This window comes from Sorex fumeus, unplaced genomic scaffold, assembly GCF_029834395.1.
Source record: "Sorex fumeus unplaced genomic scaffold, SorFum_2.1 ptg000054l, whole genome shotgun sequence".
Taxonomy (NCBI): Eukaryota; Metazoa; Chordata; class Mammalia; order Eulipotyphla; family Soricidae; genus Sorex; species Sorex fumeus.
In genome coordinates this window covers 37426377-37440079 of record NW_026606111.1, presented here as the reverse complement: position 1 = coordinate 37440079, position 13703 = coordinate 37426377, and the positions used below count along the sequence as shown (strand labels likewise).

The 13703-nt window shown below is 41.4% G+C and overlaps 1 protein-coding gene across 2 annotated transcripts in view; it reads left to right on the top strand.

Moving 5' to 3' along the window:
• The first annotated feature begins 9124 nt into the window (after positions 1-9124).
• Positions 9125-13703, top strand: part of MCM9 (minichromosome maintenance 9 homologous recombination repair factor) — a 79241-nt gene continuing 74662 nt past the window's right edge. For both annotated transcript variants that reach the window (XM_056125062.1, XM_056125063.1), the window contains exons 1-2: positions 9125-9406; positions 12070-12380. In XM_056125062.1, the coding sequence (XP_055981037.1) occupies positions 12077-12380 (304 nt within the window). In that variant the 5' untranslated portion in view covers positions 9125-9406; positions 12070-12076. The remainder of the gene's footprint in view (positions 9407-12069; positions 12381-13703) is intronic.

Here is a 13703-nt window from a genome sequence, read left to right as displayed (position 1 = left end):
TGGCCTGAATGGTGCATCCATTTCTAAGAGTGCCAAAGTAATTGATTCTGTAATGTAGAACTTATTTAGGGGGAAGGGGCCATACCAGCGGTGCTCAGGGTCCACTCCTGGGTCAGTACCAAGGGGTCGCTCCTAGTGATGCTCAGGGGACCATAAAGAGCCAGGGATTGAACCTGGGCCTCTTGCATGCAAAGCAAGTGCTCCTCCCATTGAGCTATCTCTCCAGCCTAGTAATGTAGAATTTAGAGGAATCTGGGTGAACAAACAAATGCAAAATACATGATCTATAAGGCATTATAATAATGTTAAAGACCAACTTTCCTATCATTGTCTGTTTGTTTTTGGGTCACACCAGGTGATGCTCAGGGATTACTCCTAGCTCTGCACTCAGGAATCACTCCTGGCAGTGCTTGGGGGGATGATATGGGATGCTGGGGTTTGAATCCAGATCCGTCACGTGTAAGGCAAACATCCTACCCACCTGTACTATCTCTCTGGCCCAAGAAAAACTTTTTTAATGGTTTGTGTAGGGCATTGTGCTTTTAAAAGGGTAGTTATTTAACCCTCACAAAAATTTCAAAGAATAAATCATCACATGTTACAAGTGCAGTTGAAACATGAAAGAAAAGGAAGCTTTATTTTAGATACATTGAAGTGATCTGGAATAAGAGGCAAATCAACATAAGGATCTGTAGTTTGACTCACCTGTTTTTTAAGTTTCAGTTTTTGCTTTAGGGCCAAACCCAGCCGTTCTCAGGACTTGAGTCTCTGTACTCAGGGTACTCACTGCCTGGCAGTGCTTGGCAAACCATGCAGGGTGCCGGGATTTGAACCCTAGTTGGCCACATATAAGTCCTTACTTACTGTATTATTTCTCATCCCTGAGTATGGCTGATATAAGAACAATTGAACAGGGCTTGATTAGGACCCAGGAGTGGTGTTGTGGATAAAATGTTGAGAGACCAACATTTAAAGAACAGGCGGGGCTAAATGAGAAGTAGTTATAGACAGTGCTGTGAGGGAAGATTTCAAGAGAGCAGAGTATCATACATGATGTTATTTAACCTGAAGCCTACATAATATAAACCATTGTTACTTCAGTTTTAAAAATTAAAGCGATCTTTTAAAGAAGGAGCATGGAAAAGGGAGAACAGTGTCAAATACATCAGAGATCAGGAGAGGGGAATACGGAAAAGTTCCCAGTGGCTCTGACAAGAAAATAGTCTTAGTAAAAGCAGATTCAGGATAATTATGACAGCAAAGCTAGATTCCAGGGAAGTAAAGCAAAAGAAAGCTGAGCAAGTTCAGACAATGAGCAAAAATCCCTCTTTGAAGAAAGGTGGTCTATACAGGATCATATATACATAGGAAAGGGACAAGAGAAAGAGAAGGTGATGATAGTAAACTTGGGATGCAAGGTCAAGATAGATTTTGTTTTCTTTTTTTTATCACAGCTCTGTGCTAGAAAGAGTAGAGTTTCTGTTCAGGATGATAAAGTTCTGGAATAAGAAAGAATAGTTGCACAACATTTTGAACAAACTTGATTCCAAAACGTTGTACACTTAAAATAGCTAATAAAAAATAATATAAAAGTTAAAGAGGGCCAGAGCAGTGATACTGTAGGTAGTGTGTTTGCTTTGCACACGGCAAACATTTTGATCCCTGGCACCCCATAGCACCCCCCCACCTCCTGAGCCCACCAGCAGTGATTCCTGAGCACAGAGCCAGGAGTAAGCCATGAGCACGGCCAGGTGGCCCAAAAGCTCCAAAATAAAAGATGAAGGAAGAATAAGTAGGGGCAATTATTCCAGTGACTGCATTCCTTTTCTAAATAAAAATATTTTAATTATAATTGCTATATTCGCAAACTACGTAAGATAAAAAATATTTTCTTTCTATTAAGATTCAAATGCCTTTTGCTTCTTTCTACAACATATTTAAGTCTTAGCATCAGAACAGAAGATGCTTGGATAATAGATGCATAAGAATGACTGCAGATTATCTCAGATGCTTGAAAAGAACAGTGCAAAAAACTTATGTTTCTGTAACTAATTTCATTATGTTTGGTGGGGGTGGTTTGGGGCTAGCATCCGACAGTGCTTAGGGGCTATTCCTGGCACTGTGCTCAGGGGAACATATGAGGTGTGGATGCTCTGAACCAGGGTCATGATCAGTACAGCTGCATTCAAGGAAAATGCTTTACCTCCTGCATTATCTCTCCAGCCCCAAGTTTTATTCTTTTTATCTCTGAGTTTCTTTACCTTTCTGTTACCACTTAGTTAACTGTCTTTTCATTTCCTTTGTGAAGTATTTTCAAAGCCCTCACAAAAAAAAATTGGACTTTCCTTTTTAGGTGCAACTATCTTACAGTTATTTAATCATTACTTCTAAGGTACATCTATGGCTCTTAAATTCACATTTTTCAATCAACATTTTAAAGTGCCTACTGTGAACCAAGCATAGGATGAATATGTTATTGGACAAAACAAATAGCCCTATTCTTGTGTACCACAGATTAGAAGTCAAGGAAAGATACAGTAAACCTAACAAAGATATCAATTGCCAGAAATGCTGTATAAAAAAGGATGGGAGTGTAAGAGTGAAGAATGTGAGAAAGGATGGGTCTGACATAGTATTAAGCAGAATGATCTTGCTTATCATCCTTAAAGGATGGTATTGAAATAAAGCCTTGACTAAGTGTCTCCAAAAATGGTCTCAAAGTCAGTACCAGGTACTTTAGTCTTCAACAGTGTTGGAATTCCAAGTTATTGGATGTGTCAAGTGAAATGGGTCTGTATTCTTAAGAGAAACTGGTTCCATGTATGTGGTTGTACATAAACACTAATTTCTTTCACATTATCCATTCATTGCCATTTTATGTTTAAGTTATATATACATTAAAATATATGCATAATTCTTTATTCAAGGGACTGAAAGTGACTGCAAATATGTACAATAAAAATCATGTATTCTTTATTAAAGCTACTTTTTAAATAGTGGGAAATCAGGGCTACTTGAAAAGACTATGGATATATAATCAAAAGCTAACAAGTTTAAACTGGGTTTAAACTTGCATCTGCATGACGTGATTCTGAGCTATGGTAAAAGATGATGGTTAAATGGTTATTATGTGAAAAGAGGAAGCTCCTTGGAAGGAGAAAAAACTTTTGTATCCCTGAATTCCTAAAGGAGTTTGTCCTTTAGACAAAATAGAATTTCATTAGATTAAGTAGTGTATAGTATTCTTCATTTTTACAATGAAAGAGATACAATTTGGACAGGGATATGGCAACCAAGTTCAATCCCCAGTATCACCAGATATTACACTAGTGATTCTTCAGCACTGCTAGCACCAAGCATCATAGCTCTAGGACAGGTATGGTTGACCACTAGTAAAAGAAACACACACACACACACACACACACACACACACACACACACTTATACAGTCAAATTTTACAAAGCTATTTTGATAACATGGGAAACTTTAATATTAAAGAATAACAGTGTAAGAGATTCTGCATAAAGTTCCAGATCACTTAATAATAGGTTGTCTAGGGCCTAACAATCTTAAGACAGAATTGAGAAAAAGTGAGAGGTCCCTGAGACAGCCTTCCCTCAAATAGAAACTCAGCTAGACTTTTGGCTGTTTTTTCATCAGTCAGAAACAGAGGACGTGATCTAGGATGCTTATGTTTTCTATTTCTGACTGATATTATAATACTATGAAAATCATAAACTTAACATGAAATTATGAAATAACCTTTATTATGACCATCTATGACCATTTTATTTCAAGTATAGTAAGAGTTTGCTTACAAATGTGCTAATTAAATCTAGTTTCTAAAATAACTCTCCACTCCCTGTTCCCAACCCAACAGGATTTGTTCTAGCACTGTGCAGTGTACCAATATTCATAGACTGATAAATCTTAAATGTACAACCCAAAAGAGAGAGATAAAAGTGGACTCTGGGCTGAGCGATATTACAGCCTGTAGGATGCTTGCCTTGAATATCGCTGACTCAGGTTCAATTCCTGGCACATAGAATCCCCAAGCCTGTCCACAAGTAATGTCTGAACACAGAGCTAGGAGTAAGCTTTGAGGATTTCTGTGTATGGCCCCAAACCATCCCCCCAAATGCATATAACCAAGGTCCAAACCCCTCAACAGTTCCAACACAATGACACAGTGACTGCTCCTCCTTACTCTTTCACCCAACTGGCAAAGCAGCACTTAACCATCACACCCTGCTTCCCTCAGGCACAGACATCACATACCAATAACCAGCATAACTAAAAACATAGCACTACCTGCTGAAAAAGAAAAATATGAGCATCTCACTTCCAGTTGCTTATCTAGATTTTTTTAAAGCACCACAAAACATAAGAAATTATTTATAAAGTGGAAAACAGGTCAATGAATAGACAGAGGAATATATCATCAAGCAACTTGAGACTTCTGAGTAATGATATCACAAGGAGAGAACATCTGCTCTTTAGAAAACAAATGCAAAACATGAAACATTAGGACCTAATGGAAAGAGAATTTAAAACGAAGAAACTCAAGAGATAGCAGAAAATTCAGAACAGCAATTTGCAAATATAAGAAAACCCAGAAGAGTAATTCAGTGAGCGTAAGAGGAAAAAACAGGAGGAGGAAAGTGAAACTATAAGAAAACATTCAAGATGGGAAGAATTCAATATTGAGTATTATGGAAAAACTTGGAAATAATACTTGAAGAATTAATCTCTGAGATCAAATATTGAAACTAGAAATGGTTCAAGTGGAAGATAAGAAAAAAGATACAAAAATAAAAAATGCTATAAGAACTACAGTTAGGGTACATAAGGCAAATGTACCCTAGAAGGTAAAGAAAGGAACACAGGTTATTCAAACAGGTGATAAATGAAAAATTGGAAACTGGGGAAGGAACCAAATAAACAAGTGCAGAAAGCTCACATAGCATCTGGTTATTTTTTTCTGAGTGAGGAAGGATATGAGGGTTCTTCCACAGGCCCCTTCCTGTGTTTCTTGACCAACTGGGTCTGCAGTTGAATGTAAGACTCTATAATGTGGGAGATTACCCCAGGTACCCTTGTGGTGCCTGGTGGTTTTAGGCCTCTGGAACTGCATCTCACAAAACCTGGAGAGCCAGCAGCATAACAAGCAGGCATTTAACCCCTGTGCCATCTTTTCAACCCCACATTTGGTTGTCTTAATGCAAACACTGTACAAATATTTTTTAGGTGGGGTCAGACCTCACCTGGCTATGCTCAGAGGGGCTCTGTGCTCAGGGATCATTCCTGGCAGTGCTTGGGAAAACTATGTGGTGACAGAGAAGGGACCCAGATTAGCCAATTTCAAGCAAGCACATTCCTTACTGTACTAGCTCTCTGCAACACCCTACCCTCTCCCCGCCCCCCCCAAAAAAACCCTTATTAACGAAACTGGTATGAGTTTGTGTGTCTGTGTCTGTGAATAGAATAAAGTCCAGTGCTTCACACATGCAAGGTAAGTGCTCTACCACTGAAGTACATGCTTAGCTTGATTAGTGAAACTCAGGAGTCAAGACGGAATATTACATGCAGTTAATCGGTTGGAGGGGATAAAGCAAGTAACAGTATAAAAATGATATAAAAACTCCATCTGGCTTCAGTCACCATGTACTCTCTCACCTTAGTTCTATACCATAAGCTCTTCTAACATGGTCTGGTTGAAGAGATCATTAAGTGAATCACTTTAAGCCAATAGATACACTGTGTCTGAGTTCCTAAATTGATCCACCTCCCAGATATGAGATAAATAGCATCTCAAAACTAACTCATATTGGAAAAGAAAATGATAAAGACTGTTACAGGAGAGGATTGTGAAAAACTACTATAAAAAGCAAAAGCAGGATGAGCAGTATCATAACAGGTATGGGCATTTGTCTTGTGCATAACACCAGTTTCTATCCCCTTCATCCCATAAGATTCTCCACCAGAATTAATTCATGAGTGCAGAGCCCAGGAATAAGTCTTGAGCACCAAATAAAAAATAAATAAATAAAACTGGACTTGGGGTGGGAGAGATAGTATAGTGTGCAGGGTGTTTGCCTTGCACAAAGCTAACATGAGTTTGATTGCCATCATCCCATATGGTCTCCTGAATTCTGTCACCCCAGATGGCCTCCCAAACTCCCAAGTGGTTCCTGAGCACAAATCCAGGAATAAGGTCACTGCTGGGTATGGCATGAAAACAAAAACAACAAAAAAGAACTATGTCCAAAGGAAAACTAAAGACCTTGAGACACCAACCCAGGTGACATTCTGGTTACTTACATTGAGTGAGGACCTATGGGAAATACAAGATATTTATTTTAAATAAACTAAAAAGTATTATATGGTCCAGCGATTCCACTCTCATCTATTCAAAGAATGAAAAAATAAAAATACATATGCTGATGTTCATTGCACATATGTTCAACAGTCATGATCTGAAAACAACCCAAGTACTCAATGATATATGGGATAAAAAGATGTGGTATATATTAACTATGAAATACAATTCAACTTGTAAGAAAAGGTGAAATTCTACTTTTTGCTACATGAGATGGAAGAAAGTCATGCTAAATGAAATGTCAGATGAAGACAAATACAAGATAATCTCATCATATGTGATATATAAGGAAACAGGAATAGATAATGTCCAGTGAAAACAACTCTTCCACTGATTTAAGAATGTGTTTATAGGGAAAGGGTGGGTGTGGGGGATTGAAGCTGGGTCTCCTGCATGCAAAGCATGTGCTCCATCCCATGGAGCTCTCTCTAGCGCACAGCAGTCTTGTTTTAAAAATTTTCTATAGCCACATAAGCCTTCAGAAAACATTACCATGATTGGACAATAGTCATCAAAATCATTGAGGCTAGAACTGCCACCAACAAAAAGAATATGCCTTGCTAAAACTGTAATAATGGTTAGTATTTTTCAACAATAAGGCATTTGTAATGAAAATATATGAGTCCTTTTAGAAACAATGATTTGTATATAAGAGATGGCAGTTTTTATGCCCTGGAAAGTAAAAATATCCTTATGCTTGCTTTATTGTGACAGTCACTATTTTTTATGGTGGCCTAGATGAGATCTGCAGTATCTCTGAGGTGTGCCTGTATCAATAGAGGAAAAGTAATGTCTTCAATAAATGATTCTGGAATAATTGGATATTCACTTATAAAAGAATGAAACTAGATCCAGAGCTTACACCATTTATAACAACTGAAATGAAATGGATTAAAGACTTGAATGTTAGAATGAAGAGGAAATGCCTTGAAAACCTAAGAATAAGACTGACTTGAGTATTGTTAATGATTTTGTGTAATGCTGCCTAAAACACAATTAAAATTTTTTGTACGAAGCAGGATATCAAACAATGGGATGAATATTAGCTGAACCATATATCATAATTACAATACCTGTGTTTCAAACCATGCTGTATGCCTTATAATGATGTATGTCAATGATTTCTCAATAAAACTGGAAAAAGGTATAATTCCCTATTCTTGCTGGCTTTAGGACTAAGTGAATAATCTGATAAAAAGATCAACTTTTTTTAAAAAGTGTTTTTATTTTATTCTTTTTTTATTTTTGCATTCTGAGTTACACCCTGCGATGCTCAGGGGTTTACTTCTGGCTTTGCCCTCAGGAATTGCTCCTGACTCAGGGGACCTTATTGGAGTCAAAGACTGAATCTGGGTTAGCTGCCTGCAAGATCCAAATCTAGCCCTACCTGCTGTACTATCGCTCAGGACACTCAAGATGCTTTTGAAGATAAATTATGTAACACCTAAATAAGCAAGGTTTACTTTGTAGAAGGGTCACATGACCAATAGCATGTAAATTCTTTCATTTGACTTATAGATTCTACACACCTCTAACAACTAACAAAAAGAACCACCTAGCTTTTAACATATTTTTTTAAAGTAAGGGGGCCAGAGCAATACTAGGGTGGTTATGGCGCTGCTTGCCTTGTATGCAGCCTACACTGGGTCGACCCCCCCACCACCACCAACCCCCAGCACGCTAGGAGTAATTCCTAAGAGCATCGCCCGGTGTGGCACAAAAGAAAAGCAACTAGATCATAAAACCATAAAGGCTCAAACAGTTTTGAAAAAAGAACAAGACGAGTTCGAATCTAATTTCAAGATTGATAAAATGACAGTCATCGACGATCTGGTATTCCAAAACCTTTGTAACATGGAACAGAATGAGACCCATTAGCCCCACAAAACAATAAGGGCGGCTCATTTTTGAGAATAGCAAACGCAACTTAGGGGGGAAAGCAAAGCTCTTTCAATAAGAGTTTTTTTTTAGTACTTGAGTCTGCGGTTACTAGGCCCGCTCGAGCAAATCGATGAACAACGGGAGAACCGTGACCGTGACCGAGTCTGCGGTAGAAGGGGGCAGTGATAGCTGTGACAGAAGGGTAGGACACATTTGCCTTTCACGCGGGTCGCCGACGCGGGTTCGATTCCTCCGCCCCTCTCGGAAAGCCAGGCAAGCTACCTAGAGTATTCCGCCCGCAGGGCAAAGCCTGGCAAGCTACCCAGTGAGGTATTCCAAACGCCAGAAATAGTTAACAAGTCTCACAATGGAGACATTACTGGTGCCCGCTGGAGCAAAAATCGAACGATGGGAGGACAGTGCTACAGTACTTGGGTCTACGCGATAGTACAGACAGTAGGGCATTCGCCTTGCATGGGGCTGACCGGGGTTCCATTTCCGCCACCTCCTTAGTCCCCCCTCGGAGCTCTACAGGGGTGATTCCTAAGCAGAGCTAGGAGTAAGCCCTGAGCACCTTTCCCGGGCAAAAAAGGGGAGGAAAAAGGACAAAAAAAAAAATCTTTGAGTACTCAGTACGCAGCTTCCATATCGAAAAACTCAGAAGGAATCACAGATCTAAACAACCCCCCCTCTACAACCTATAACAAACAGCTGGACGAGGTCCCAGGTGAATGGATCTCGGGCAGGCAAGCCCCGGGAGCCACGCCCCCCGCCCGCTCCATTCGTCCAGCCGGGCGAGGCCCCGCCCCCGCCCCCGCCCCCGCCGTCCCGAGGCGGCCGGTGCGGAGCGCGCACGCCCACTTCTCCACCCGGAAGAGCCGCCCGGGCTGCGAAGTTGAGGCGGCGCCGAGGCGCGTCCTACGTCGGGAGCGCGGGCTCTAGGCAGCCGCCCGCCCCAGCGCCGCTTGGGCCCGGGCACGCGGCGGGCCCGCCCGAGTCTGCGCGCCGCCAACAGCCCCGCGCACGCGCCCCGCCCCTGGTGGCGTCCTCGCGCCCCCGGCCCTACCGCCGGGCCGGAGCTTGCCGTGCCCCTTGGCTTCTGAAGCAGCACGCCTCCGGGGACTCCTACCACTGCGTACTGGCCAGTAAGTGACAGCCGCTGATTCGTTTCATTTTTTTTTTCCTCCCACAGTTGTCCCCGCCCCTCCCCCCAGCGTCGCCCACTTCTGATTTGTTCCAAAACTATTCAGCTCTACGACCGGTCCGGCGACGAAGCTGCCTGGGAGCCCAGCTCGGAAGGTGAACCGCCTTGCCGAAGTGCTGTCAGGCAGCGGCTGTGTCCAGAGCCCGGAGGGTGCAGTGCAGTTCTGCAGGCTGGGCTGGGCTCTACGGTTGCGAGGGCCGGCAGCGATCCAGGCGGGTGGGCGGGCGGGCGGAGAACTGGCGGGCCCGGAGGACGCGCCGAGCTGACGCCGGCGCGCGGGAGGGGGCGGGCGCTCGGCCGCGGGGGCGGGGCGGGGCGAGCGGGCGGGGGCGGGGCGAGGGCACAGTCCCGCCCAGCGCAGCCCCGCCCCTCCCAGCCTGGCGCTCTCTAGCTTGGGAGTCGCTGGCCAGCATCTTTTTCCCAGCGATAACTTCCAGAATCCCTCGTGACTTTTCTTGGCGGGTAGTTTACATTAACAATAAATGTTAGTAATATGAGACTGATACCCAAGGACAGGAGAGGCAAGGGCTAGGGTTTCCGCGATTGGAAGCCTGCCTCATGAGCGAGGGTAGAAGGCAGCTGGAATAGAGAAGGGATCACAAAGTCAGTGATGATTGGAGGAATGGTTCGGGATGGGAGATGTGTGCTGAAAGTAGATAAAGAACCAAATGTGAAGGCTTCTCATTATCTCTATATTGCAAGCCATAATGTCCAAAAGGAAAGAGAGAGAGAGTATGGGGGAAATTGTCTGCTGTAGAGGTGGGGAGGGGGACGCAGGATACTGGGGACATTGGTGGTGGAAAATGTGCTTTGGTGGAAGGATTTGTGTTTGATCATTGTACATTATACAGTGACTGAAAACTCAACGTGAAAGCTTTGTAACTGTCTCATGGTGATTCAATTAAAAAAATGTTAGGAATGATAAAGGCATGAAATTTGTGGCAACATGGATGGAACTAAAAGACAGGTTAAATGGAATAATGTAGAAGAAAAAGGACAAACGCTGGATGATATCACTTACACATGGTATTTAGAATAACCATATTAGGGAATGCAATGTGTTAAAAGAGGGAATGCCCTGATCAATCTTGGCCCCAGAATATAAGGAGAAGGGAAGAAATATGGGAAGGGAAAGGGATAAGACAGATGAGAACCAGCAGGGACCAGGACAGGAAAACCAGGTATTAATAGGTGATAGAGACAGATATCCAAACCACAGAGAAAACAACGCTGAAATCAAGAGACCCGAATTTTAACAACCAAACTTTGGAAGGTGCCTGTCAGAAGGGTAGGCTGGGAGGGGATTGAGGGAGGGGAGTTGAAACCTGGGAACATTGATGGAGGGAAGTTAACACTGCTGGTGGGATCATTTCTACAATATTGTATGTCTAAAACTCAACTGTGTATAACTTTGTAAATTACAGTGCTTTAAAAAAAAGGTGGAAAAAATTTAAAAGTACAGGGCTTCATTTTGACCATATTGTCTTTTAAAAAATGGTGATGAGGGAGAAGGAAATTTGAAAGATGTCAAATAGTGTTAGCAGTTTGTATTTGTCCTGGGGCGTTTATAAGGCTAGCAAACTATTTAGAAGCAGTTGATTAGGTGGTTTGAGGCCACACCCCTGACAGGGCTCAGGGATCACCCCTGGTGGTGTTAGGAGGATCTATGAAATTGCTGGCATCAAAATATATCAAAATTTGATTCGACCACAGTTTGAACCATGAATTCTATGAGTACATTCTTCCAACCCTATCTGGTAATTGTTAAAATCTTAAGAGATTCTCTTGTAGCTAGGCTTGGCAGTACAGTTTTTTCCTTTGTTTGACAATGAATAAATAGCATAGATTAGTTTAGTTCCTTCCCAAACTTTTTTTTGATAGTACTTAAACAAAATGAACTACTTACTCATATTGTGCCCTTAATTTCTTTTTATTTTTTTATTTTTTTGCTTTCTTTGGGTCACACCTGGTGTTGCACAGGGGTTGCTTCTGGCTCATGCACTCCCAGCGGTGCTCAGGGGACCATATGGGATTCTGGGGATTGAACCCGGGTCGGCAGCGTGGAAGGCAAACGCCCTATTTGCTGTGCGATTGCTCCAGCATCCCCTTAATTTTCATTCATTCACTTGGATATACATGCAGTTTTCTCTTCTTAGCCTGTGATATATTTTCCCAATTGCCTTCTCACCTACCAGGATAGTTTGTGATCAAAGAAAACAAAATAATTGCTGATAAATAACACGTGTAGCACATATTTAGGATGCTAAGCTATCAACGTAATATTTTTTTTTAAGATTTTAGGCCACATGTAGCTGTGATCAGGACTTACTCCTGGCTCTGCGCTCCCATGAAAGGCAGGTGTCCTACCCACTGTACTGACTCTCTGGTCCCTATCATATTTTTTTAAAATCACGTTTCTGTGTATTACTAATTCAGCAGCAAGCCCTGAACACACCCAGGTGTGACTCCAAAAAACAAAGATTTGAATTCCAATAATATTTTGACCATATACTATCTTTCAAAGTGAGAATATTCATAATCCATTATTTCTCTGTAAGACTAGCAATCCCAAGATATAATGATTGTATCTTTTTCTTTACCTAGATTCAAGATGAATAATGATCAAGTTACATTGGTTGGACAAGTGTTTGAATCCTATGTTTCGGAATACCACAAAAATGATATTCTTCTAATCTTAAAGGAAAAAGATGAAGACAGTCATTATTCAGTAGTGGTTAATGCCATGACCCTTTTTGAAACCAACATGGAAATTGGCGAATATTTCAATGCATTTCCCAATGAAGTACTTACTGTATTTGATAGTGCTCTACGAAGATCAGCCTTGACAATTCTCCAGTCCCATTCTCAGCCTGAGGATATCTCCATGAAGCAGAATCTTCATGCCAGGATATCAGGTAAATTACATAAGAATTTTACTACCATTTCATTTTCTAAAGTGATTTTGAGAAATAATAACTCATTCTGAATTCAAAATACTTGGAAATTATTGGGATTCATATTTAAATGTATACCTATTATGTGGCTGATAGTCATTATTAGGGCAGAATATTGATGGGAGGGTGTTATGGGGAGGTTGAGAGGACTTTCAGAGGATGAGGGCCTTGCCACTAAGGGAAAGGAGAATGTGGAAGCAACAGTACACTTGTGTTCCTATATACGTGTGTGAACAAGCAGTTTTATGAGCTTTTGCAACTGCTGACAAAATAATTGATAATATAACAGATTATGAACTATTCCCTGTCATATATTGATAATAGGAATAATTAGATATGTAAATGCTTCTGCCTGTCTTGGAAATTATTTTGAGGAGGCTTCTGCCTGGCAAAGGTGGCCACACTCTCCTAAAGCTCTGGGTAAATTTTTCTTAATGCTGTCATAGGGCCTGGAAAGTGTTGCCATGTGGCAGTTTTCTCCTGCCATTTGCCAAATCATCTTTCTTATTTTATTTTTTTAAAGTTTTATATTTTTATTTATTTATTGCATTTTGGGTCATACCCAGTGATGCACAGGAGTTACTCCTGGCTCTGCACTCAGGAATTACTTCTGACAGTGCTCGAGGGATTATATGGGATGCTGGGAAACAAACCCAGGTCTAACGCCTTACCTGCTATGCTGACACTCCAGCTCCCAAATCATCTTTCTATTGGCTGTCCAAGTGTAGTAACTCTCCCATACTGAACTCTCAGTCCGGGTCCCAATAACCTGGAAGGGGCTGGGGTAGTTGCATAGAACGAATTGGTGTCACAGTACTTGGAGAGTGCTGAACACTGCCTGGGTACCCAAGACATTGGCAATACTATTGCCCACTGCCTCATCCATGTACTTCCAAGCATTGGAGCTAAAGAAAGCTGTAAAGAATGAATGAACTTTAGAGATGATGCAGCCACTGACTGTCATAAAGAAGTGAAGCCAAATCCTGATTTAGTGGTTTCAAGGAGAGCTTTGATTGTATTGTCAGTGGAAATTTATCATGTATATTGACACTAGAAGGAATGCAGTTTGTAATGTTTTCATTTTTCATTTCATCATCCTGTTATTCGTCGATTGCCTCGAGCAGGCCCCAGTAACGTCTCTTTCATCCTAGCCCTGAGATTATATTCAGTTTGTAATGTAGCCATCCAAAAAGCTGTTTGTGTAAGGTCCAAAGTGTTTTGAACATTGGAACAGGAATACTGGAGCAGAAAATTTTGTATATGTTTGTGAGTTATCCAAGACCA